General features: G+C 42.3%; 1 protein-coding gene across 1 annotated transcript; it reads left to right on the top strand.

The window, feature by feature from the left end:
• Positions 1 to 2151: 2151 nt before the first annotated feature.
• On the top strand, positions 2152 to 20786 carry LOC136610422 (NXPE family member 3-like). The gene is made up of 6 exons (XM_066589652.1): positions 2152 to 2205; positions 6386 to 6868; positions 9003 to 9223; positions 12303 to 12376; positions 12984 to 13187; positions 20254 to 20786. Exons 1-6 carry the CDS (start codon positions 2152 to 2154, stop codon positions 20784 to 20786), a joined length of 1569 nt encoding a protein of 522 aa, XP_066445749.1.
• The last annotated feature ends 6685 nt before the right edge of the window (positions 20787 to 27471 follow it).

Below are 27471 nucleotides of genomic sequence, written 5' to 3'. Positions count from 1 at the left end.
TCTGTTGGTCTCCTGCCTCTGTCAGCTTGTCTGCTATTCTTTGCTGTTATCAGCCAGGTTTTTCCATCTGCCTCTGCTCTGCTTTAGCATTGTTCGTGTTGGTAATTCCATCTGCCTTTCCTGTCAGTATTCTACCCTTCTAGGTACGCCAGTGTCCCTTTTTCGGTCCCTAGTCAGAGTAGGGACTGCCGCCCAGTTGCCCGCCTGGGGTTAACCAGGAGTGGAGGCAAGCAGGCAGGGACAGGGGTTGTGGGTGAAATCTTGGCTCCTCGAGCTGGCGTATCAAGGGTAGTATACCGTAACTTATCTTTTGGAATCCTAGTAATCAAACAACCTCCTTGATAAACACTTCTGATAATAATTTGGCATTAGGTAACTTGCATAGAGGAACGAAGTGTGACATTTTGGTGAAATTATCAACTATAACCAAAATTACCATGTTCCTAAGCGAGGACGGCAAATCAGTAATAAAGTCCATGGGCAAATTGGGACCATGGCCTGGATGGAATGGGCAAGGGGAGAAGAGGACCCTCAGTACGACTCCTGAGATTCTTCCCCCTTGCGCAAACAGGGCATGCTGACTCAAACAACCGTACATCCCTGGCCATATGAGGCCACCAATAAACTCTGGATAGTAGATCCCGAGTACCTCTGATCCCAGAGTGACCAGCTAGGACAGAAGCATGCATCTCCTCTAACACCTTCAACCTCAAAGGCAGTGGAACAAAAAGTTTGCCTTCCGGAATGGCTTCAGGGGCCAATTGTTGAACAGCATGTACAGGAGGCGAAATGTCGGAGGAGTCAACAGCGAGAACCACCCCGGGGGAGAGAATACTCTCAGGCTCAAACTCTTAAGGTTCCGGGGTACCAAAACTCCTAGACAAGGCATCTGCCTTTACATTCCTTGAACCTGGTCAGTAAGTTATCACAAAATTAAACCGTGAAAAGAACATGGCCCAGCGGGCGCGTCAAGCATTCAACCTCTTAGTGGAGTCTAGATACATGAGGTTTTTATGGTCTGTAAGTACAAGGATTTGATGGAGTGCTCCTTCCAGGAAGTGTCTCCATTCCTCAAACTCCCATTTAATAGCTAGTAATGCCCGGTTGCCTACATCAAAATTTTGTTCAGTGGACGAGAATTTCCTGGAAAAGTAGGCACAAGGTCTAAGGTTCATGAGTGTGGAGGGACCTTGGGACAATACCGCTCCAACTCCACCACAAACGGAGCAGGGCGCCCGGGTGTCATGGCAACGGGACGCGGCACGGGGCAACACCCGCCGCATCCCTAGGAACCTAGATGGCAAGCGCAGCGCGTGGCCAGAGCCAGTGGCCATGAGAGGTGACCAAGACCGGGGCTCCCTTGCTCCACACAGCCTGTAAAATAGGCACGGCGGTGTGGGCACTGCTGCCAATCCCATTGAAAATACTGCTTTCTGGCAAGCCCCGCAGTATGATTATCAGGGAAGGGCTTGAAATATAAGCCCTTCCCCGATAATCATCAATAAGTGGTAAAAAAATTACCTTTCCGCCGCTCAGACGCGTCCTCTGGTTGGCTCCCCGACACTGCTGTCCAACACTTTCAGCAGGCGGGGATTTAAAAATTCATGCCTCCTGAAAGGGCTGTGCTGAGTGGCTGAGGGCTCAGCCAATAGCAGCTAGTGCTTAGCTATTGGCTGAGCACCCAGCCAATGACAGATAGCCCTTAACTATTCAGGTCCATTCTTTTCCCATTTACGACCTAAAGAATGGCCCTGACAAATTTCACATATGTGCAATACAGATGTGTGTTATTAGTTACATTACAAAGCGCTGCGGAATAGGTTGGCGCTATACAAATAAAGATTATATTATTATTATTATTATTATTATTATTATATTACTAAGGAGGTCACTTAGTTTTGCACTTAGGATTGAAAAATCAAGTTGCGACCCCTTTAATTTTCCTGTTTAGGATGTAAAGAATGGTTGTGCCAAAGTTCAAGTTTGTATGTCAGCAGGAAGAGAATTAGTGGCAAGTCAGTGAGTGAGTGAGTGAGTGAGTCAGTGCTTTTGCCTTTATTTATATACATATACACTTATAACTGTTGTTTCTCTAAGGACTAAGTCCGGTAAACACTGCGGATAGAGACTCTGTTGACCACATAGGGGACAATGAAGAAGTTGCTGCTCTTCCTCGCACTGTGCATGCTCTCTGTCATTGTCATGGTAAGACTATGAGGTATCTACAAGATCTCTGTTTTCTGTCAGATAATGGAAACCATCACGCTCATATTCAGAAGCTTACTACCTGTCATGACCCCATCCTTCTAATAGATGGAACATAAATGCATCCAGTCTAGATGATCCACTGTGACCTACAAATCTAGCAAAAGTTAAATTGACATCTCATTTACTGATGTGATCTTTACACAATTCTGACACAATCTTAGCAAGACAGAGTCAAAGTGGGTCGTTTGCCTTTTAACTATTGTTCCCATTCATTGACAGCAAGCAAATATATTAAAGCTGATAAGAAATTAAAACATAAAGGCGGTAATTTACTAAGCCTGGAATTTTCGAACCCAGTCTTGGTGTAATTTTCCCTGGTGCATTGTGCGTGTAACACATGAAGATGCACTAACTTATATTATATATATTATATTAGGAGTATCCCGAAACCTCAGAGAAATATACACCAGGTCCGAACTGGCATATGTTTCTAATATAGTTATTCCAGTTTTTGGTGTAAATCATACTTAAATCTATTGGTCCGACGGTAACCACACGCACTCCCAACAAGTCCCTCCCACTTTTCAGAAAAATATTGGTGTCAGAAAATGAAGAAAATGTGCACATTTTTGTGCAAATATCTGCTTTTGCACTCATTTGTGACTTTTTTGCATCAGAAACTGGCATGAAACAGTATGTAAATGTGCCTAAAGTATATCATTACTGTAATCTTACTGACCCTCAGAATAAGGATCACATCTGATTTTACAGCAGCTTTAACCCTGTGAAAACACCCGGTATATACACCCCAAAAATTGCAGGCTTTTTCCATTTCAAGTTTTTAGATAAATTATATGATACATCAATTGATACCAATAAAAATACAGCTCGTCCCGCAAAGAACAAGCCCACCTATGGCTCTTGCATTGGAAAATCTTTAAAAAAAGGTAGGTCTTAAAACACAGAAATGAAAAGACGAGCACAAGAAAACAAAAAAAGTGGCTAATCATAGATTGTTTTTTGTTTTTTTTTGCCATGCAATGGAGTAAAATAAATAAAAAATAAACCCAGGATGACTTTGCATAGATGTGTAGTTAACAGCAATTAATATGTTTCCCTACAACCTGAAGAGACCCTCCGGTTTCAGGACAGGGGTATATTTCCTGCAGTTACTCTTTTATTCTGACCCTCTGATCGATTGGTCCTGGGTCGTATTTGTGGCCATTCATGATGGCCAATGCACTCTCTAGACTATATAATATAGTAGTCTACCAGTGTATTAAGAGTGTTAGACTACCAGAGCAATATACCTGCTCTCTGATTGGCAGGGCTACTCAAATGGTTAGTGCTGACCAATCAGAGCTCAATACACAGTGAGCATTAGCTAGTTAAAAATTGTGCTGGCCAGTTTGGATTGCTGCAAACGGGACCCAAAACAGTCAGATCTAAGAGATGGCAGAGAAGTTCAACAGCAGGTAATGTACCCCACTGCCCCTCCTGCCCCTCTTGTCCCAGGGCAGAATATTGTTTCAAAAGCTCAGAATCCCCTTCAGATCCCCATTAACATATACTTTAGTTGTCCAAGTCCAGCAATAATGGGCAGATGACTCTCCAATATGAGTGCAGCCACTCACCTCAAGGTGGAATGGGGACTCTGCATTTCATTATCCTATTCTTTTGCCTCCAGGAGATAAGCAACTACCAGAACTGTCTGTCTGCAGCTTAACCCCTTAAGGACCAAGCTGTTTTGTACCTTAACGCCTTCCCTCCCCATGACGTAAGGGATCGTCATGGGAGCTGGTACTTCCCGCAAAATGACATACCCTTACGTCATAGAAATAGCGCAAGATTATGACTGATCTTGCGCTATCCCGCAACGGGAACCGGCTGTCAGTGATAGCTGGCCTACTGCTGCAACAGCGGGGGTGCATTGGAGATATATAGATCGTAGCATGGGAAGGGTTCAAAGAGGGAGCGCGCTCCCTCTGTGAAGTTGCCGGGCTCTCGCGATATAATCACAGAGAGCCCGGCCTGTTGCCATGGCAACAGGATGCCAGATACTGGTGTCCTGTGTTGCCAGTGCCTGGGATTGCTGTATAAGCGATAAGGCATGGTAGGACAGAAGTCCTGCCATGCCTTATCACAACGATCATCAGTGCTGTGCTTTAAGTCAGAGGGACACAGATGGTGTAAAAAAAAACTTATAAAAATGTTCAAAAAGAAAAATGTAAAAAAATGTAAAGAAAAACTTTTTTTGTGCTTTTTCTCATATTAGCATAAAAAAGGTAAACAAAAATGAAAATGGCACATATTTGGTATTGATTAGTCCGCAACAACGTGTACAAAAAGGTGAACACTCTTTTTATTTTGTACGGCAAAACGTGTAAAAAAACGCTAAAAAACAGAGGCAAAATACTAATTTTTAGCATTTTGCCTCCCAAAAATGCAACAAAAGTGATCAAAAAAGCCGTATATTCCCCAAAATGGTACCTATAAAAACTACAGTTCGTCTCGCAAAAAACAAGCCCTCACAGAGCTCCGTATATAGAAAAATAAAAAAGTTACAGGACTTTGAATGCAGCGATATAGAAAAAAAAAGATTTCCAAAAAAAAGGGGTTTTATTGCAAAAAAGTGGAAAAACCTAAAAAAAATATAAGAATTTTGGTATCGTTGCAATCATAACGGCCCGCAGAAAAAATGTATTGCATCATTTATGCTGCATGATTAACGCTGTAAAAAAAAAAAACTAAAAATCTATGGCAGAATTGATGCCTTTTCTCTCCCTGTTATCATTAAAAAAAATAATAAAAGTTTTACAATATAGTCTATGTACCCAAAAATGGCATCATCAAAAACTACAGTTCGGCATGCAAAATACAAGCCCTTATACAGCTGTGTCGACGGAAAAGTAAAAAAGCTATGGCTTTTGAAAAATGGAGATGAAAATCTGCCAAGAATCGTTGCGTCCTTCAGCCAAAAAATAGGCCATGTCCTTAAGGGGTTAAGGATCAGACACTTTTTAGGGAACTTAGCCATTTTTTTCCTTTAGCTACCAAAATTATTTTTGCTGTGATTTTTTTCTGTGTCATATAGGGCTATTTTTTATTTTCTGTTTCACTGACTTTTTTTTGTTTTTTCTTTTTTAATTTTATTTTATTGGGAGTAAAAAGTAAAAAAAAAAGATTTTTTAAAAATTTCTAGTAATTTTTTAAAATTAGTAAATAAACTGTGGGAACAGGATTCTCATTTTGTTTTAACGTTTTGATATATAATATGTATGCTTTCGGATTGCAGGGCGCTTATAGCGACGGTTTTGGTTGACATCAGCTTTGGATTATTTTCTTTCTAATGTATATATTGTTGTTTTATTCTGTACATTTTTTTGACTAATGTATGTAATTATGTTTACTATCTATGTCCCCCATGATGTCATATAAGACCTCTGGGGGACATTCACATGTTTTTTTGTTTTTTTTTTTCAATTTGATACTTTCTCACTGTAGCTGGGACATCCATAGAAGCCCCAGTTACAGGGAAAAACATCCCCTGTAGTGACATTAGTCACTGTCAGAGCTGATCAGGGTCTACTATGACCCTGCAGCTCTGCTATAGCAGGGAATCCCCGCGGCCATGGGACTCTCAGGCTCCTGTGGTGGAAGAAACACTTCCATGTTCACTAGTAGTACATATCGCTCATTGAGTGCTGTGTACTGAAGAAAGAAGGAGGCAGAAAGGGTTAAAACCCGCTTTTCTCTCCTCCTCTGGGTTATCAGCTGTGACTAATAGCTAAAAACCAGTCCTGCTTCTGATTTATAACAGAAGCAGGATGCTTTAGTCCCCACCATAATTTCACATATGGCTGGGCTTTAAAGCCTGGGACCAGGCACCGTATATTTACAGTGCTTGGTCCTAAATGGGTTAACTCCCTAAACACATGAATGGTCGGCCAAACCAAACTTTCATTTCTATAGGAGAGCTGAAGGAAATAGCTGGACTATTATTAAAATGCATGTGGGCCTGCAGAAAGCTTGCCAAGATGGCTATGGACTCTTCCTATCACATGGTTTCTTATAGCGAAACATCAGTTTTAAATGGCGTCTTATAAATGTTATTACTAATCATTTTATCACTAATGATCCGTTAACCTCTTCATTTCCCACTATTATCTTTTTCCAGTTTATCTATGCATTAACACAGAGGCAATGTTCAATAACAGTTCCCATTCAGTCACAGACATCAAATATTTCAGAGACTTCCGACCAGGACAAAGAACTTCACACTCTTCTAAAGCTGACCGAATGGCTACTGCCTCCCAAAAAAACAACCTTGGAGTATTCCACCCACCCAAAGACGTCAGTATTTTTCTTGCTCCATCCCCGCTCTACCTATATAGTAGGAGAAAAGTTGGAGGTTCTCATCATAGCCAAAGACCATAAAGGTCATGCAAAGAGCTATGGTGGAGACTTCTTCCATGCCAAGCTTCATTCCCCAAGCCTGAAAGCCGGTGTGAGTGGAACTGTCATGGACAACTTCAATGGTTCCTACACGGCGTCCTTCATTCTTCAGTGGCCAGGTGAGACCATGGTCTCCATAAAGCTCATGTATTCCAGCGAAGCCATTGGAATTTTGCATGAAAAAAGGGCTACACGACCAGATAAGGTAAGGTAATACAGACAATTAATCTCAGGCAGTATTGCAGATAGAACATTAGTCTAGCCAGGCCTTATAAGTCTCCCTACATCTATTAGGTGGTCTCCACAAGGAGAAATATTACTCCTCCCAACCACTGTAAGTGCAGCCAGCAGTCTAAGTACTAAAGATTAATTCCGTATGCGTTGAACTTTTATTTTTAGTATGTGTTGAATTGTGCATCTAATTTTCTGCTTAGATTTTACTTTTTACCCATGAAAAAAGGGCTACACAACCAGAAAAGGTAAAATAATACAAACACCTAATGGTTCTATCTTTGGTGGTATTGCAGCTAGAACATCCATCTAGTTGCATCAAGGATGAATGGTCCACAGGGGAGGTGTTTACAGGCTACTCAAAGAGGAGGAAAGGAAAAGATCCTCCTGTCTGTAATTGAAGATGACCACAAGGGGAAGTGTGCAATGGACTTTTGTTTGTGTTGTCACTCAACTCTGGATTGCCATATATGTATGTGATACAGGCAGGCATGGAGGCTCTAGTACCCCACTGTACCACCTCTAGCTTGGATAAAAGATGTGATATGGGGGGGGGGGTGACATGCTGGCATACAGATTCTGTATGGTATCCTGCAGCATATCGCTTCACATTTGCTGTAACTGAGCCTCTAGATTGTGAAAACTTGTAGAATGTCGATGTTGGCATACCAGAGGGACCCACATATGTTATATTGGCGATATATCTGGTGACCAGGCAGGTCACAGGAGTGTGGCAGTGTTGGGGGGGGGGGGTGTCTTGTGACACCCTTGTGGGCTCGGCCAAGTATTATTCTGCTGAAAAATATCTTTTGGAAGCTGTCATGAGAGGAACACATGTGGCTGCAGGATGTCCTGAACATATCGCTGGGCTGTCATTGTCCCTTGAACCACTACTAGAGGTGACTGTCTGTCATGTGTGATGGCTCCGCAGACCATCACACCAGCAGTGGGGGCTGTGTAATGCTCAGCAGCAAAGGTAGGATTGAGGCGCTCACCCCAAGGTTCCAGACACCAACGCGGCAGTCGTCAGCGCCCAAACTAAATCTGGGTTAATCACTGGAGACAACAAGGTTTCAGTGTTCACGACAAAACTGCAAACACAGGCGAAGTTGGGTGTTAAAGGCAATAGACATAATAGATGCTGTGAGACCAAAAATGTTCCGACAGACACAGGGGCCTGTAACAGTGGTGCCACTTGTCTCTCGATGGCAGACAACAAGGCAACTGGAGCTGATTGTGCTTGTCGAACAATCAGACAATCATCTCAACTGGTGGTCTGTTGAGGACGACCTGAGCCCAGTCACCTTGTGTGCCCTCATGAATCCACTTGTCTCAACACCTCCTAATAGTCTGGTTGGAATGGCCGAGGTGGCAGGCAATTTGTCGATTTGACCATCCAGCTTCTCATATTAAAATAATGCGCCCACTCTCAAACTGTATTAACTGGGCAAAATCTATTCAGTTGCATCATAGAGGCATGTTTTATGGTCAACAAGTTCTACACACGTGGAAAAAGAGGTCTACTACACACGTGGCCTCTGAGAGCCTTTTACAGCAAAATGACAACTCCTTTAGGTGCTTGATTTTTTTTTTACGAAGAGTTTATATCAAATGCTGAGTAGCTTTTTCACATTTTGCCAGGTGTCTGCTCTCAGAAAGTATATCAGGATGGAGGATTAATGCAATTTTATTTTGTAATTTAGGTTTTATTATTTAGTGTCCTGGCTGCAGAATGTGCAAAATGTCATAAACCCTTAGCAGTTAAGGGTTAAATTGGTTGCTTGACTAAATCTATCCTCAGGATAAGTACTCATTTCTGCATGAATCAGACAGCTCCATTATCACTTTAGTGGCCATACTCAGTATTGCGGAAATTGAAATGAACGGGAACTTTTCCTGTAATACCAAACCTGGCTACTGCAGTAAGAATGGAGCTGTGTAATTTCTGCGGAAATCAGCACACCACACAATCACACTAGCCTGGCAAACAGCTGAGCGGCAGAGGGTCCCAAGCAATGGACCCCCGCCATTCTACTAATGAGGGTAGGCCATCAATAGTTTACAACTGGACAATCACATTCTCTATTTTGTGACTATTTTTGGTACAGATTCACTTCAAAGGCTACTTTATGAAAAGCGGAATAGAAGAAGTGGTGGAATGTAATGTCGATCTTCCCAGAGAAGATGTCTGTGAATATTATGATGAACGCTATGAAGAAAAATGGGTATGTCGGCGACCAAAAACACTGCCGTGTGACGCTTACCGGGACCATTCATCAGGGCCAGTCCAGGATGTCCTCAGTAAAGAAGAGCATGAGTTCTTCTCCAAGTAATTATTTCCTATTATATGCTGCACGAGCTCTAACATCATATGGCGATGCATATTTTCTATTTCACCCTAACAATATCTCTATTGTTCTCCCAGATCAGCCATCTCGTATTTGGCTCATATAGTGCAGGAATAGTGTATGTCTAGTGACCAGATCTCTTATTGTTAGTTACCACTAACCTGTCCACTTTGGATAGCCCCTTTACCCACTGAGTGACCGGTCTATTTTGAACTTTAATGACAAAGCAATTATTTGTTTTTTCAATGTTGCATTCTAAGAGCCATAGATGTATTTTTTTGTATAACTTTGCAGTAATATCATATTGTTGTAGTAATAATAATAATAATATAAATGTGTTTCTTAAATCAGCCTATGCAAACATATATATATATATATATATATACATATGTCCACCTTCATAGAAAATAGCTAGCAGTGAAATGGTTAACTGGTTCAATACTGTACCTTGTGTGTGTTTCATTCTTGTACTGGTATCTGCAATACACTCCTACACATAATTTGAGGACTTTACAAGGTCCTGAGATGTGTTTCTTATGAGAAAGACCTGCGATGCCCACCGCTCATAAGAGGGGGGCTGTTCCTTATCTTCTCCCTTGGATTCCTTGGTCCAGATTGGAATATAAATAAAGTCTATGCTACTTTGGTATATAGGAATTACATGTTCACATGGCAACATACACCTGGGGCGTAAACATATGTTAATTATCAGGATCATTACATACTAGACCAATCATGACTTGTTATGATGTTGGGAGGGGTATGCATGTATTTGATGCGTCATATTCAGTATAACTGTATTGTACTTCCTTTCAATAAAGTAGAAGGGTATGGGGGCTCACGGTAATATCCGTGAGTTCAAATACATATATTCATGCATGAAGCTTCTCATTATAACCAATCTGGAGCAAACCAGTGAAATCTTCTGGAATATGATTTTTTCCCATAACAATATTTACATGCTTATAGGGTTGTACCACGATTATTTTCTATTATATATCCATATTCAAAGTCTTGATCGATGAGAATCTCACAGCTGAGATAGCTGCTGATTCTGAGAATAGGGCCTCCATGTTCTCCTCTTCTCCTCACTGCGAGCTCATTGCACCTCCCACAGTGAGGAGGGGAATAAATGGAGTGGCTGTCGAGCATGTGCCATGCAGCTTCATTCATTCTCAGTAGGTCTGCCAGAGATAACTGAGCACTTGTACTTGGTGTTTTCTGTCAGCCGCATTGAAATGAATAGTGCTGCTCCATACATGTGCAACTGCCACTGCATTCATTTTCCATGCCACTGCAGGTGGGTGGAGCAAGCTCACAGTGACGAGAATGGGGAACATGGGACCCTCATTCCCGGGATAAGTGGTGGTCCAAGTAGTAAGGTGTCCTCCGATCAGACTTTTAGCTCTTATCTTACAAATAGGTAATAAAAGTCAACAACAGTCCAACCCCCTTAAGGACCTGGCCAAGTTTGGTATTTAAGGACGTAGCAATTTTTTTTCTTGGACCCTTTCATTTTCAGTTTTCAAAAGCTACAACTTTTTTAATTTTATGTCTATATGGCTACATGAGGGCTTGCTTGTTGTGTGGTGAACTGCAATTACTATGAATACCATTTTGGGGTACATATAAAGCATTGTGTAACTTTTAAACAAAAATTGGGGTGAGCAGGGGGGGGGGGGATTTCTTATTTGTATAGCGCCAACTTATTCCGAAGTGCTTTCAGGTAATTTATTTATTACCCCCAGCAAGCTGGGTGCTCATTTTACCGAACTCGAAAGGATAGAAGGCTGAGTCAACGTGGGGATTGAATTTGCAACCTTCAGGTCATGAGCGAGAGCTTAGGACTGCATTCTGATGCCTTAACACTCTGTGCCGCATGAGGCCTGGGAGCAAAAAGAAAACATCAGTTTTAGGCTTTTCCACGTTTATATTATAAAATAGTTTGGTTTTGTCATCCTTGTATTGACAGACCAAGAAGTTTGTCTTTTTTCCATTGTCGGAGCTATGTGAGAGCTTCTTTTTTTATTTTTTACTGAGCACACTGTAGATTTCATTGTTAACATTTTGGGGTACACATGACTTTTTAAATCACTTGTTTTTTTGGAAGGCTGAATGAACAAAGTGGTTCCCTCTTCTTTTTCACTTATTTTTTTCACAGTGTTCACTGTGTGGGATAAATCCTGAGTTTATTATGTTACGTAAATAATTACAGATAAGGCAATGCCAATTATGGAATTTTTTTAAATGAAAGAAATCAAAAAGTGTGCATAAAAGTTTTTTGTTTTTTTTTTGTTTTGTTTTTAAATCTTGATTTTTTTTTACACTTATCTTTTTGAATTTCTTTTCTAAGTCACTTTATGGGACATGAGCATGAGGTTATATGATTGCTCAGATAATACCAGCAGCATTTCTGTATTGTGCTGTGTTGTTTGTATTCAGCTACATTGACAGCCATAGCACATCTGGGGGCCACTGTTAGGCCCCTGTTTACCATGGCAACCGATTGGTCCCCCAGGATTGCATCACAGATGGCCCATGGGCTGACAGAAGAAGCTTTCTGGTCATCACTAACTGCAGCATCTAAAGGGTTAGGATAAACATATATCTATCCTAAGAGAGAAATACAATGGAATTAATGTAAAGGCAGACTAGATGGATCTTGAGGTCTTTTTCTGCTGTCATATTTTTCTGCTTGAGCTAATTACAAGCTGCAGCATAGTATTACTGACCTGGGGCGAGAAGGGGTTAATCACTGTTGAAAAAAACACAACTATTTCTTTTTCTGTCTCTGCACTCCAAAAACCTGGAACATTTTTGTTTTTCCCTCGACAGACCTGTAAGAGAGCTTTGCTTTTCTGGGACACTTGATGGTCAGACATGTTTAAACAGCTTAGGCATACTAAACAAGGTTTAATTCTGGAAACAGTTGGATTAATATCCAAGGCTCAAGAGTGGTCACCCAACATGTTTAAACTGTTCAATTTGTGATTTTCCGTCCCTCTAACCGCACTTTATGTTTTACATTCATCTCACCTGCGTCTTTCTATATTCTTCAAGGGGACTTATTGACCAAGAAATCTTAACCACTGTTAAAACTCTTCATGTACTTCCACAAAAAGATGTAATTAAAGGTATCTATCTATCTATCTATCTATCTATCTATCTATCTATCTATCTCATATCTATCTATATTATATCTATCTATCTATCTCATATCTATCTATCTATCTATCTCATATCTATCTATCTATCTATCTATCTATCTATCTATCTATCTATCTCATATCTATCTATCTATCTCATATCTATCTATCTATCTATCTATCTATCTATCTATCTCATATCTATCTATCTATCTATCTATCTATCTATCTATCTATCTCATATCTATCTCATATCTATCTCTTTATCTCTCTATCTCTCTATCTCCTATCTATCATCTATCTATCTATCTATCTATCTATCTATCTATCTATCTATCTATCTATCTATCTATCTCCTATCTATCTCCTATCTATCTATCATTATTAATTATTAGTACAGTTAATTGAATTCATGATTTTTGCTTCTATGACCTTCTGCATTGCTGTTCCCTTTGTCTTACAACCATATATGTATTTTTGGCCCGTGTGGCACTGCTGTGCAGCGTTGTAGATGGAATTTGATCCAGATTTCATATTTAATGTATTAATGTATTTATTGCTGAAGCTTCCTGATATAAAACCCTTTTGATTTCAGTTCCACAACCTTGCAGGCCAGGACTTAAGAATCCAAACCCGTCCGGCTTTTATTACCAGGACGTCTGGAACTCCCTCGTCTGTTCCAATCAACATTTCAATAATTCTAAAAAAATAGCCACATGTCTTTCAGGAAAAATGGTCTACATGTTTGGAGACTCCACACTGCGCGGCTGGTTTAAATATCTAGTAAGGGTTGTACCAAGTAAGTAGAACAAATGGGATCTGTGATATTGTTAGCAAGAATTCATTTTTAGATTTCTGAGCAGAAGGCAAAAGTTAGCTGTTACATTCGTGTAGACAAGTTAACACCGGGCCCACACAAACGTTACCAAGGATAGAGAACACCAGGTGAAACAACCACCAAATAACACCTTTCCCTAACTTTTACAAAGGAAGATGACCAAGGATCTATCTGAGTGGGGACATCGCCCCAATAAAAGGGCGGCCCAGCAGTCTTCAGATCTGGGCCCTTGCTGCTCCTAGGAGCCCACACACCCAGGCTAGCATGCATACACATGACATCACCGACAGGGACAACTGGACAGAGTAAGCTGACACACAGAGCCAGAATCACACCATACAGCAGCCAATACGCAAACACTAGTAGTAGATGTTAATGCTATAAAAGCAGGTATTTGTTGACATTTTGGCCAAAATATGGCTCCTGGCTATACCGCTAGTCCCTGCACTAACCAGGAGTCCAGCGACATAACCAAACAAAACCACGAGACATAAACCTTTCTTGCAGCCACCACACATAGAACCTGTGGACCTATAATTGTTATAATAATAAATTGCAGTACTTCTGTACTGTAATGCATTATGACTAATAATAGCGATCACAAGCTTTGGATGACCCAGAGGCCATTGTCTAGCGTCCAATTGCCATGACAACCTATTGGCCCTCTGCAATTACATAAGGGAAGGCTGATGATATCACAGAGGGGGTTCCCTTCCTTTGCAAACCCTTTACATGCTGAAGTCAACATTCATCACAGCATGTAAAGGGTTAACAGCAGGGATCTGTGTTCTCACCGATCCCTGCTTTTACAGGGGAGACTGGCTGTCATTGACAGTCTGCTCCTACTGTAGATGGCACAGGTTTAGCTTCTGATCCCAAGCCATCCTTAAGGGTGGGATCACACGCGCGTGTTTTGGTGCGTACATACATCCGCACCTAGGTACGAGTAAAAACACGCGTGAGCACAGCTGCGTGCTTGTTGTCAATGGAGCCATGGCTGTGGCCAGCGGCTCCATTGAAAACAATGCTCTGCCGGCTCCCTGCATTCTTTCTAAAAGAAACATTTTAGTGCAAAACAAAAAAAAAAAATAAAAAAAAAAACTTACCCCTTCGTCACTGCTGTGACCCCTGTGGGCATGATGAACACATCTGCCGCATGCGGCAGATGTCTCCTTCACCCCTGCTAATTAAAAGAATTCCCTGCTGCTACATCTGACACATCTGTGGCAGATGCATCAAAGGGAATTCTTCAATTCTCCACCGCAGCTGTCACACATGACAGCTGCGGTAGAGAATCCTGCTGCCGGCTTCATAAGCCCTTCCCTGAAAAGCCATTTAAAATAGTGCAAAAAATAAAAAAAAACACTACTCACCTCCCTTTAGCTGCCGGGGCTCAGCGCGACTTCTGGCGCTGTCCCCGGCTCTGTAGTTCTGAGCTATCAGCAGCCGGGGATTTAAAATCCCCGCCTGCTGGTAGCTCTGATTGTGGTTGGCTGAAGTGCTTCAGCCAATCACAATCAGAGCTACCAGCAGGTGGGGATTTTAAAATCCCCAGCTGCTGATAGCTCAGCAGCGCTACAGAGCCGGGACAGCAGCAGATGCCCCGCTGAGCCCCGGCAGCTGTTAGTGGCTTTGCAAGGAAGGGCTTCATAAGCCCTTCCCTGAAAAGCCTTTCAAAATAGTAAAAAAAAAATACTCACCTGCTGGGGCTCAGCGTTGACTTCTGCCGCTGTCCCCGACTCTGTAGCTCTCAGCTATCAGCAGCCGGGGATTTAAAATCCCTGCCTGCTGATAGCTCTAATTGTGATTAGCTGAAGTGCTTCAGCCAATCACAATCAGAGCTACCAGCAGGCAGGGATTTTAAATCCCCGGCTGCTGATAGCTCAGCAGCGCTACAGAGCCGTGGACAGCGGCAGAAGTCCCCACTGGGCCCCGGCAGCTGTCAATGGCTTTGCAGGGAAGGGCTTCATAAGCCCTTCCCTGAAAAGCCTTTTAAATTAGTAAAAAAAATAAAATACTCAGCTGCTGGGGTTCAGCATTGACTTCTGCCGCTGTCCCCGACTCTGTTGCTCTCAGCTATCAGCAGCCGGGGATTTAAAATCCCCGCCTGCTGATAGCTCTAATTGTGATTACCTGAAGTGCTTCAGCCAATCCCAATCAGAGCTACCAGCAGGCGGGCAATTTTTAAATCCCCAGCTGCGGACAGCTCAGCAGCGCTAAAGAGTCGGGGACAGCGGCAGAAGTCAACGCTGAGCCCCAGCAGCTGTCAATGGCTTTTCAGGAAAGGACTTCATAAGCCCTTGCCTGAAAAGCAATTAAAAGTAGTGTAAAAAAAAAAAATTACTTACCTGTCTGCCGCTGCTGTGTTCCCCTCTACCGCAGCTGTCACACATGTCAGCTGTGGTAGAGGATTCTGCTGCCGGCAAATGATTTCAGGGAAGGGCTTTGAATATAAGCCCCTCCCTGAAAATCAAGTAAAAGTGGTTTAAAAAAACAAAAAAATAGATACCTCCCTTGAGCTGCTGGGACACAGCTGCGTCTTCTACTGCTGTCCCCTGCACTGTGGTGCTGATCTATCAGCAGCCGGGGATTTAAAATCCGCGGCTGCTGAAAGAGCTGAATGTGATTGGGTGAGGTGCTCAGCCAATCACAGGCCGCTCTCATCTGTCATTCATTCGGGGAGAGCTGCCTGTGATTGGCTGAGTACCTCACCCAATCACATTCAGCTCTTTCAGCAGGCAGGGATTTTAAATCTCTGGCTGCTGATAGATTAGCATCACAGTGCAGGGGACAGCAGGAGAAGACACGGCTGAGCCCTGGCAGCTGAAGGGAGGTGAGTTTCTATTTTTTTTTTGATTTTCAGGGAAGGGCTTATATGTAAAGCTCTTCCCTGAAAAACAATTCAGGCGTGCCAGTAGACCATTGTCTGCAATGGAGCCGCAGACAGTAGCAGCGACTCCATTGTAGTGAATGGCTGCATTTTTTTTTTTTTACAACAAAATTTTTCCTTTTCAGGGAAGAGCCTATATGTAAATCTCTTCCCTGAAAAACAATTCAGTGGTGCCAGCAGACCATTGTCTTCAATGGAGCTGCAGCGAGCAGCAGCGGCTCCATTGAGGAGAATGCCTGCAATTTTTTTTTTTTTTAACACTAAAATCTTTCCTTTTTCAGGGAAGGGCTTATATGTAAAGCCCTTCCCTCAAAAAGAATGCAGGGAGCCAGCAGAGCATTGTTTTCAATGGAGCCACCAGCAGCAGACGCGGCTCCATTGAAAACAATGCGTGCGTTCCCTATGGTGCACGCATGTCCTATCTTTGCAGGCACGCACCTGAAAAACACGGACATGTGCACATACCATAGGGAATGCATTGTTGCAAATAGAAGCGTGTTTTGGTGCGTGCGTATGCACACACCAAAACACGCTCGTGTGAACCCACCTTTAGGATGTAAGTTTATGTCCATTTGTTGACATTTCTTCCTAGTCAGAATGTAAACTTATGTCCTGTGGTGGATATGGATTAAAGTAAAGGAATTGCATGGCATATCAGCCCTTACACGATCAGAGTTACTGTCCATAGCTGTATACGGCAGACCTGTCTTGAATACAGGCTAAATCATGACAGCCAGTGAGCATCATACACTCCCAGTCTGTTTGGTCGAAGGTTCACATCAAAACAGCAACTCTCTTTCTGTTCCCACAGCCATTTGGTTCCTATATATATATATATATATATATATATATATATATATATATTCTAGCTGATATACCCAGCTTCGCCTGAGTTAATTTGGTCGTGGTCGTGGGTACTTTAGATAAATGCATTTGTTTTGCTGAGAAGATAACTGTCTCATATATTACGGGGTACAGATATGTTATTAGTTACATAACATAGGAATGGTCATGCCAAATTTCAAGTTTGTGCAGTACAGATGTGTGTTATTAGTAACATTACATAGGGGGTCACTTACTTTTATGCATAGGATTGAATAATCAAGTTCCAACCCTTTAAATTTCCAATATTTAGTACGCAAAGAATGGTCATGGCAAATTTCACATTTGTGCGGTAAAAATTTGTGTAATTATTTGTTGCATCGGGAAGTGAGAGAACTAGATTACCTACGTAAAATTTGGACGCTAGTTCTTTTGTGCTTAGAGTTGAATATTCGAGTTGGAACCCATTAACTTTTCTTATATATGACATAATCAATCCTCGTGCCAAATTTCAAGTTTCTATGACATCATGAAGTGAGAGAATTAGATTCCGTACGTAAAATTTGGACGCTAATTCTTTTGTGCTTAGAATTGAATAATCGAGTTAGGGCTCATTAACTTTTCCTATTTATGACATAATAATCAATGCTCGTGCCAAATTTCATGTTTCTATGACATCGAGAAATGAGAGAATTAGATTGTGTATGTAAAATTTGGACGCTAATTCTTTTGCGCTTAGAATTAAATAATAATCGTGTTTGGACCCATTAGCTTTTCCTATTTATGACATAATCAATGCCCGTGCCAAATTTCAACTTTCTATGACATTGGGAAGTGAGAGAATTAGATTATGTACGTAAAATTTGGACGCTAGTTCTTTTGCACTAGTTGGGACCACTTTACTTTTCCTACTTTGGTGAAAATCTATGCATGTGCCAAATTTAATGTTTCTACGACATCGGGAAGTTGGAGAATTATTGGCGAGTCAGTCAGTGAGTCAGTGACGGCTTTCGTATATCCATATTTATATATCCACCTTCATAGGAAATAGCTTGCAGTTAAATGGTTAATGAGCTCAATGTTATACCCTGCTTTGTACATGTTACAAGTTGAAGTTAACTTCTCCGCATCTTCCCAGAGCTTTCTATCCAGGGGAGGAACTTTTCATCTCTGACTGCATGCTTTATGTCCAGATTGGCATATTAATAAAGTCTGTGCTACCTGGGTATATAGTAATTACATGTTCACATAACGACATACACCTAGGGTGTAAACATATGTTAATCATTAGTATCATTACATACTAGGCCAATTATGAGTTGTTATGATGTTGGGAGGGGTAAGCATGTAATTAGTGCATCATGGTCAATTATATTTGTATTGTACTTCCTTTGAATAAACCAGAAGAGTATTGGTGGCTCATGGATAACATCTGTGAGTTCAAATACATATATTCATTCATGAAGCTTCTCATTATAACCAATCTGGAGCAAACCAGTGAAGTCTTCTGGAATATGATTTATTCCTATAATAGCTGCGCTCAAGCTTTTCCACAGACCTCTCTCACTTTCTACTGCACTCCACAAGAGCATCTCATTGTTTAACTAAGCATACATGTCACACCCTGCCTTATATATCTAATACAAGCAACAGTGTATGCATGGTAATGTCAGGTCATGCTAGTATGGGGCGTTTGGAGATAGGGGCTCCATTTATGATAGCACTACCCTTTTACTACTTTGTATTTATGACTTTTCTCCAAAGAGGAACTCCATTGCAAACAAGGAAATTGAGAATTATCCCAAGAGTCATTTTAAAAGGCATGAAACAGGAAACAAACACCATGACTTCTTGTCCTGGGTTGCAAAACTGGACACCATAATTGTTACATCCAAACTGGATTGCAAAACTGGACACCATCATTGTTACATCCAAACGACATGCAGGGAAAACAAACACAAAGAAGCACAACCATGTGCAACTAACGTAACAAAACCAAAGCAAAACAGTGCATAGCAGACATAACTAAATAACGCACCAATATAAGCGCTGCAGAATGTCAGCACAGTAGAAAACAGAGAATAAAACCAAAAGGGAAAATCTATCCCTAAAAACCCCTTAACCAGGTGGGGCCACTACCTAATCGGCAGGCCGATCGCTCTGACAAAGAGCGGACCTGCATGCGAACCTTAGCCACTAATAAGTCCCTACCAGTGAACACTGAACGTAATAGGAACAGTAGCAAGAAATAACTACAGTGGCATTTTGCCTAGCAGCAGTTCACAGGACAGAACAGGAGCTCCAGAAACAGGCTATGCACCTGAGCAATACCAGGAGGACACTAAATTGACCAGCGCTGTAGTCAAGCCAAAGTCAGACTATAAAAGGCAGCACAACTAGAACCAGGTGAGAACTGACATCACTCACCTGACACCAGGCTCCTCAGAACCAGGAAAGGCAAAGACACAGCTAAAACTTGGCCTAGCCTGATCACAAGGGGACGATACCAGCACAGCCGCAACAATAATTAGTGGTCCATTCAAGTTTTGTTATGGGCCCCATCTTTCCTATGTGCGCCACTGATTACAGGTACTCCCACTGTGGGGTCAACTATGCACTTGTGTAACCTTCTCCAACTTTTTACATGGCTTGTTGCAGTTTGTAACTGCATCAAGACTGAAGTACAGAAAATCTAAATGGTCTGCACCGGACCCAGAAAGAGATGGTGAGGTCTATTAAGTCTAGAGTTGAGGGTATAGTTTGTAGATACTCATGTTTTCAGAGGGTAAAATGAAGGAGAGTTCAGATTTGGGAATAACCTTATAATGGGAAGTCCCTAAGGGCCTATTTCTTTTACTTCTTATTTTATATCTTGCAAGTTGTAGACGATTTTAGTTGGCCTAGCTCTATCATGGTGAGGGCAAAGTTTTATATCTGTAGTTGTAGTTTGTCCTTTTTCATAACTAGAGAGCAGCCCTGGGTGGTTGACCTCCAGGAGACAAGCCAATGGAACATGATGAGGTAAACAACAGTAAGTGTAGGGACAGCTACAGAGCCCTGCAGGTCCGGGCCCCACCACCAAAGGACAAGTGGCCAACTCATTAAAAAGGAATTGAGGGAACTTTTCAGTTGTCAGATTGCTTTGTGTTAAAAATGATTATTATAAGAAGCCCTTTTGTATTTTATAACATTCAACTACAAAATACCGGTACAGTAAGTTTCTCCATTTTAATTATGATGTCTGTCTGTAAATTTTACATTTTCCAATTGATAGATGAACATTAACGCTTAAATTGTCTTTCTTAATAACTACAGCTCTTAAGCAAATAAGCCTCCACGTGCCTCTGCACCCAGGTCCATTGTTAGCCACAGATGCACAATATGACTATCTAGTGCACTTCAGAGCACATCAGAAGCCTCTACGTATGGAACGCACAAGAGTTAAGGAGCTCCATTACATTGCTTCAGAGCTGGACGGACTTGGAGCTAGGACAGGATTGGTCATTGTCTTAACTTGCTGGGCTCATTTTTCCACCTATCCACTAGAACTGTACATTCGACGACTATGGCACATTCGAGAAGCTGTAACTCAACTCTTGGAACGGAGTCCCGATACAAAGATTCTCATTAAGTCGGCCAACACTGGGTATAACTATGCCTTAGTAAATGACTGGCTGTCCTACCAGATGGACACAGTGATGAGAGCCATGTTTTCCAAGCTGCCAGTAACTATAGTGGATGTTTGGCAAATGACCTCTTGCCACCACTTGCCGAAGAATGTTCATCCAGCAGAGATCATTATTAAAAATGAGGTGGCCCTGATGCTGTCCTTTATATGCCCTGAGTAAGTCTGACTATAGAAACCTCAGTAGTGACTGTTCACAGTATAGTTGAATAGGTAATATACACTAACTTTATATATAATATGTGTGTTCCATCTAGACAGCATAGACTGAATAAACCTGGCAAGGAAACTATTAATTTACTGTAGTTGCTTTATTCCAAAATCCAGGCAAATGGTAAATACTACTGTGGTAGTGTATCAAGTCATGGAAATGGGTAATGGAATAGTCCTCCACAATGCCACTTGCTGGTGGGTAGCTCCCTTATGTGTCCAGTCATTCAGTCTCTGCATGCATTTACACTTGCCGACTATTACTAGTAGTTGTTCAAAATCCCGCGGTAGTGCAGGGTTTTGAACAACTACTAGTCATCCCGTGTAAAAGCGCCTTAAGGATACTATTTCCAAAACACGTCAGCAAAATCTATTTCCATGTGAACTGTTTATATTGTTTTAACTTGATGAAATAAAACACCCAATTAATATTTACACGGACTCTCCTGCTGCCGGATCACATTTGTTTCGTGATTCTTTTTGAATGTTTTACATGTCTAAAGAAAAAAAAAGTATTTAAGTTTTGGTGGGATTACAAGCCACTATGACTTGGCAAACCCCTGGGTCGACCTGTGAATGTGGCCTGGAGTTTTCTGCAGTCTTTTATAAGAGGGTGAGTCAAAAAGTATCTGCACTCCAGTTATATTACTACATCTATTGGCTAAACTATTATATCAACACTTTCCGTTATAGGTTGCTGTCTTCCCAGTCACTGTTGCACAGATTTGAATGCGTTACTTCAGTTAATTTGTGACTGCAGTGCAAGAAAAATGGGTTCCCCACTTGTGATTTGGACAAAACAAGAGCAGTATGCAATGATTGGTTTTTTAAGCCCGAACTTACAGTTTTCTGAGGCTCTCAAGGGTCAATATTGGAATATAATCAGGAAAACGTCTGTTTTGAAGTGTCACAGCATCCTCCCTATAGCCCTGATCTTGACCCATTGGACTACCACCTGTTTGGTCCCCTGGAAGAAGCCCTAAGTAGATGAGGATTCACATCAGATGAGAGGTGCAGACAGCGGTGCATTTGTGGCTCACAGCTCAGCCTAAAACATTTTTTTAATGAGGGAATACAAAAGGTTGTTAACAGACAGGCAAGTATATTGAAAAGCAGGGAGTTCATGTAAAAAATTATGTATTTGTCTTTTTTGAAAATGAATTCTACAGCCAGAGTGTGGATTATTTTTGACTTAACCTCATATCTCCAATGTTTTTGCTTGTTTTTTTTATTTGTGAGTATGACTAATAAATTCATTTTGATTTTAGTCAAAAGCATACTGCACTATTTGTGTTTTTATTACTCACTGGAATGCCATTAGGGTGTCTAGTCTTGTGGATTGATCATTCATTACCCTTGGAAGAGGTAAGAGAATTACCATATTTTTCGGTGTATAAGATGACTTTTTAACCCAGGAAAATCTTCTCAAAAGTCGCGGGTCATCTTATACGCCGGGCTAATTACCTGTAGAAAAATAAAATAATTAATACTCACCTCCCGCGGCGTTCTACAATGATCTGCAGCGCTGCAGCAGGATGTCGCTCCCTCCTCCAGGCTTGAGTGCCCTGCCTCCAGAAAGCTAATGCTCTGATTGGCTTGAATGCCCTGCCTCCAGAAAGCTAATGCTCTGATTGGCTTACTAAGCATTAGTTTCCCCCTTTTAAATGCATTGGAACGCATTAATGGCGTTTTAATGCATTTCAATGGGGAGAAGTTGGAGGTCGTCTTATACGCCGGAAAATACGGAATTGATTGAGTGAATCGATTAGCTATGCAAGATGCTTTTCTGAGGGATTTTCTACAGTAAGTGAAGAAGCAGAGATCCTTGTATGTTCTGACTTCTTGGTAAAATCCTGAATTGAGCAGTGAGGAATATTGATCTATAATATCTAGAAAGACGGACTCTGTTTCTTACCCATCAGCTTCCTGGGGCTTTAGCACATTTGCATGCTTGCTCTTATCTGCTATTATAAGTGTTATAACTGGCTTAGTGGACTCCATTTTTTTTATCCTGAAATTTTTATTATTTTTTAATTAATACCCCCCCCCCCCATGCACACAGATTTGCAAGAATCATTTAGAAGTGTTTCATTTAGAAATACAAACAGACAGAGCAAAAACCGAAGAACATTTTCCTGAATAAGAAATAAAGGTTGAAAACATATATGCCCCGGAAGAAGTAATGGAAGTGAAACTCAAGTCAGCAGAGGAGGACTCTCCATGTTGGATTGCTTTTATGCAGTTTTTTTTCTTTGCAATTTGTGAGTATAATAAACGGGACATAGCAATACTTAAAAAAAACAAAACAACTAGCTGGCATGCTGGGACGATTGAGACGAAGGCTGTCCCTCCCTCCTTTCACTCGAGGCTGAACCATGCCTATTGAGGCTTACCCCTCCCCCTACCAGGTACGCCAGTCATAAGATACCTCACCCTCTCCGGATCTCTCCTTCCCCCCTCCCCTTACCCTACCCCCTCCCTCCCTCTCTTTTTATGTATGTCCGTAGAAGTGTAGTAAGATTGTTTTATGATCTCCCCCTGGTTACGACTGAGCTATTCGATGGGTTCTCAGGTGCTTTGTCTGAGCTCAGGTTATAGCTGAGTGTCACTCCCGTTTTAGTCAAGTAAAGCTTGATTCCCTAGATCTGCATCTTTAGACATCGATGTGACGCTTCATAATATATAGATACCTGGGTACATCTTACTAAGTATTGTATGTCGATTATATGTTACCCCTATATACTGTCTGTTTATTACAAAATGTCAATAAAAATTGGATTTAAAAAAAAAACAAAAAAAAACAAACAAAACAACTCTTTTTTTATTGGCATTTCAAGGAAAACATACACGAGTAAATTGCCCTGTGGATTAGTTTGAAGTATGTTTCCCGCCATCGTTCGTTCGATATCACTTGCCTCACAGCATTCTAACTCTTAATTATTCCCTCAGGTGGATTTGGGTCCTGTAAATCTTGTGCCCACTTTTTGAACAATCTGGAGTCATTTTCCTTCATCCATCCCTTCCTAATTCTGGTATATAAACTTGAACTTGATTGTTTATATGCAAGATTCTTCACCAAAATATCACTCGGATTAAGTATTGTTTCTCTTGATACATCAGTTAGTCTTTCCAGTAGGAAGTTTCGAACTTGAGCGAATGGCAGAAAATGGGATGAGGGTAAGTTATATTCCCCACACAATTGTCCAGAGGTCTTGAATCTAGGGATCTCTGGATGGAAAAGATGATGGACTTTCATAATCCCTCTCTGTCGCCATATTTTGAACATTTCATTTCCCCTCCCCTCATTGAATTCTGGGTGATTCCATATGTCCATATCTTTGGAGATTTTAAATGAGAGTCCAAACATCTTATGAGTTATTTTCCAGGCAGCTATGGTGTCTTTTGCCATGATGGAGTGTTTGCATTCGACATGAAGATAAGTATTGGTTTTATGTATGAAGGCATTTAGGCTCCATGGGCTAAACAACTCCGCTTTAAGGGCGGTATTTGAATAATCACTGGAGCCCGTAACCAGTCCAAGGAGTGTCTGGCGACATTGTATAATCGAACATCAGGGAAATTTAGTCCCCTCCTGCTCCTGGCGAGTATTAGTTTTTTCAAGGCAATGCGCAGTCTCTTGTGTGACCACTAGAGATGAGCGAGCACCAAAATGCTCGGGTGCTCGTTGCTCGAGTTGAACTTTTTGCGATGCTGGAGAGCTCGTTTCGAGTAACGAACCCCATTGAAGTCAATGGGTAACTCCAGCATTTTTGTATATGACCGATGCTCCGGATACGTCTTCACTTGGTAAAAACTAGAAAACATCCGAAATCCATGAAAACACCCCAGAAACAGATAGGGCAGGGCACAGGGGCAGCATGCAGGGCTGCATCTCAGGTTCTCAGGTCCCACTATTAAGCCACCATAGGGGCAAGAGTCTGCCCCCCCCACCCCACAACAATTTTTACTTCGGACAAACCCTCATTAGCAAGGCACACCTTGGCAAAGTACCACACTACCTGCAACTAAGCACAATCACTGCCTGCGGGTCACACCACTGCCTCTTCTTCTGGGTTACATGCTGCCCAACCCCCCGCATGAACCTGCATCCACAGCGCACAAAAAAGTTTCCCTGGTCAGCCTTCAGCTGCCCTCATTCCACATGCTATTTCCAAGTGCGTTTGCGATGAGGAGGAACCTGAGGCACACACTGCAGAGGGTTGGCAGGGCCAGGCAGCGACCCTATTCGAAAGGGGGTGTGATAGCCCACAATACTGTTGAGAATTGATGAGAAATTGATGTTCGATCTTCACGTGAGCGGGCCCAGGGTCAAGCTCTTTCCCAGCCTCCATCTTGTGTGACCTAAGGTGCCATGAGTTACATAGCAATGGGGAATCCATGTGCCCACACACGATTAATTCTGTATTGGTGTAGGATAGCTCAATCAACACCGCAAGGGCAAAGCCATCTGCACTCTGACCCCTACGCAAGTTAGTCAGTGTCTTTGTGCCAGACAGGTAAATCACCGCAATGGGAAGTTTGTGTGCACCAACAGCATAGGTGGGTCCTAGGCGACCCAAGACATGAACCATGAAGAAATCAAAGTGCCCAAACATGGCAGACTTTCACTGCGCCAAGGACATAGGCCACTGCACAAACCCTCAGCAATCGCGGGCATGAAACGGACTTCGATGCTAGTTCAGCTACGAAGGTCTCCGTAAATGAGTTACGTTTTCTTTCACCGCGCAAATGACTGGATTAGCCAGGAAAAAGTTCCACAGGCCCAACCTGGCGCAGTTGCAGTTCCCCCGGGACATAGGCCTCAGCGCACACCCTCAGCAGTCGCGGGCATGAAGCTGACTTCGAAGCTAGCACAGCATTGAACGTCTCATTAATGCAGTAACGCTCCTCTTCTTTGGCCCAAACCACTGTATCAGATAACTGTGGTAACGCAAGAGCAAATACATGATGCCCAGTGCTGATCCCCAGACCCCAAGCAGGAGGAGCAGGTGGCCTTACAAGGCCAAGAAACCACGACCAGGACCCACTGTAGCCTGTGTGGGAAGTATGTGAGCAGGCCCTAGGTCCGGCTCGGTCCCAACAAACACACTGTGGTACCCAAAATGCCGCGAGTTACATAGCAATGGGCAATCCGGGTCCCCTCACACTATTCATTCTGTGTCGGATAGCTAAATCCACACTGCAAGGGGAAAGCCATCTGCACTCTGCACCCTACCCAAGTCAGTCAGTGTATTTGTGCCCGACAGGTAAAACACTGCTATGGGAAGTCTGTGTGCACCCACACCATGGGTGGATCCAAGGAACTTAAAGACGGTACACATAAAGAAATCAGAGTGCCCAAACATGGCAGACTTTCACTGCACCAAGGACAAAGGCCTCTGCACAAACCCTCAGCAATGGCAGGCATGAGGTGGACTTCGATGCTAGTTCAGCTGTGAACGTCTCATTAAGGCAGTAACGCTCCTCTTCTGTGGCCCAAACGAGTTTCTCCGATAACTGTGGTAACATGAGAGAAAATATATATTGGTCAGGCAGACCCCTGTAACATTTACGTGGCAGAAGTATAGGCAGACCCCAGTAACAATCTTGTAGCAGAAGTATAGGCAGGCAGACCCTAGTAAAATTTATGTAGTCATAGTATAGGCCAGCCTCTGAAACATTTGGGTACCATGAGTGTAGGCGAAGGCTGGAAAAATTTGTTGGATAAGTGGGCCTGAAAAATAAGTGTACCAAGAGTACAAGTGTACCTCTGAAAAATTTATCAACCGAGAGGGCAGGTGAAACTCATAAATTTTTTTTGAAAGATACAGCTCGCTGTTGCTTAATTTGTAACAGAGCCTGGAGGCAGCCCTGTTAAGAAAATTGGTTCATGTTAAAGTATCAATAAACAATAAAAATTGTGAAAACATTGTTAGATGAGCCTTTTGGGCCGCAGAAAAATTGGCAGTTCAGCGCGATGACATGTTGTTTCTGGAGTAGAAGAAGGAGGACTAATATCAGAGACAGATTGACAAAGCTAAATGCTCCGTTTTGAGAGAAGAGTGCTTTTATCTGTGGTTGCAGCGAAAAGAATCTTTAGGTTCCGTTGCTCTCCGCCGGTGGAGTAGAGAAGTCTGGGGAAATCCAGGCTTTATTCATCTTTATGAGTGTAAGCATGTTGGCACTCGCAGTTGACAGGCGAGTATGCTTGTCCGTGATGATTTCCCCAGCTGCACTAAACATCCTCTCTGAAAAGACACTAGCGGCAGGGCAAGCAAGCACCTCCAGGGCATACAGCGCGAGTTCGTGCTACGTGTCCAGCTTTGACACCCAATAGTTGTATGGAGCAGAGCATCACGGAGGATGGTGGTATGATCGGCTACGTACCCCCTCACCATCTTTTTACAGTGCTCCCTCTGACTTAGCCTTGACTGTGGAGTGGTGACGCAGTCTTGCTGGGGAGCCATAAAGCTGGCAAAGGCCTTGGAGAGTGTTCCCCTGCCTGTGCTGAACATGCTGCCTGATCTCCGCGCCTCCCCTGCTACTTGGCCCTCAGAACTGCGCCTTCTGCCTCTAACGCTGTCAGATGGGAAGTTTAGCATCCCTTTGTGTACCAGGGCCCGTGGTATTGCATCACT

The sequence above is a fragment of the Eleutherodactylus coqui genome, chromosome 2 (assembly GCF_035609145.1).
Source record: "Eleutherodactylus coqui strain aEleCoq1 chromosome 2, aEleCoq1.hap1, whole genome shotgun sequence".
NCBI lineage: Eukaryota > Metazoa > Chordata > Amphibia > Anura > Eleutherodactylidae > Eleutherodactylus > Eleutherodactylus coqui.
Note: the sequence above shows the minus strand (reverse complement) of the source record. Positions and strands in the feature narration are given on the sequence as shown.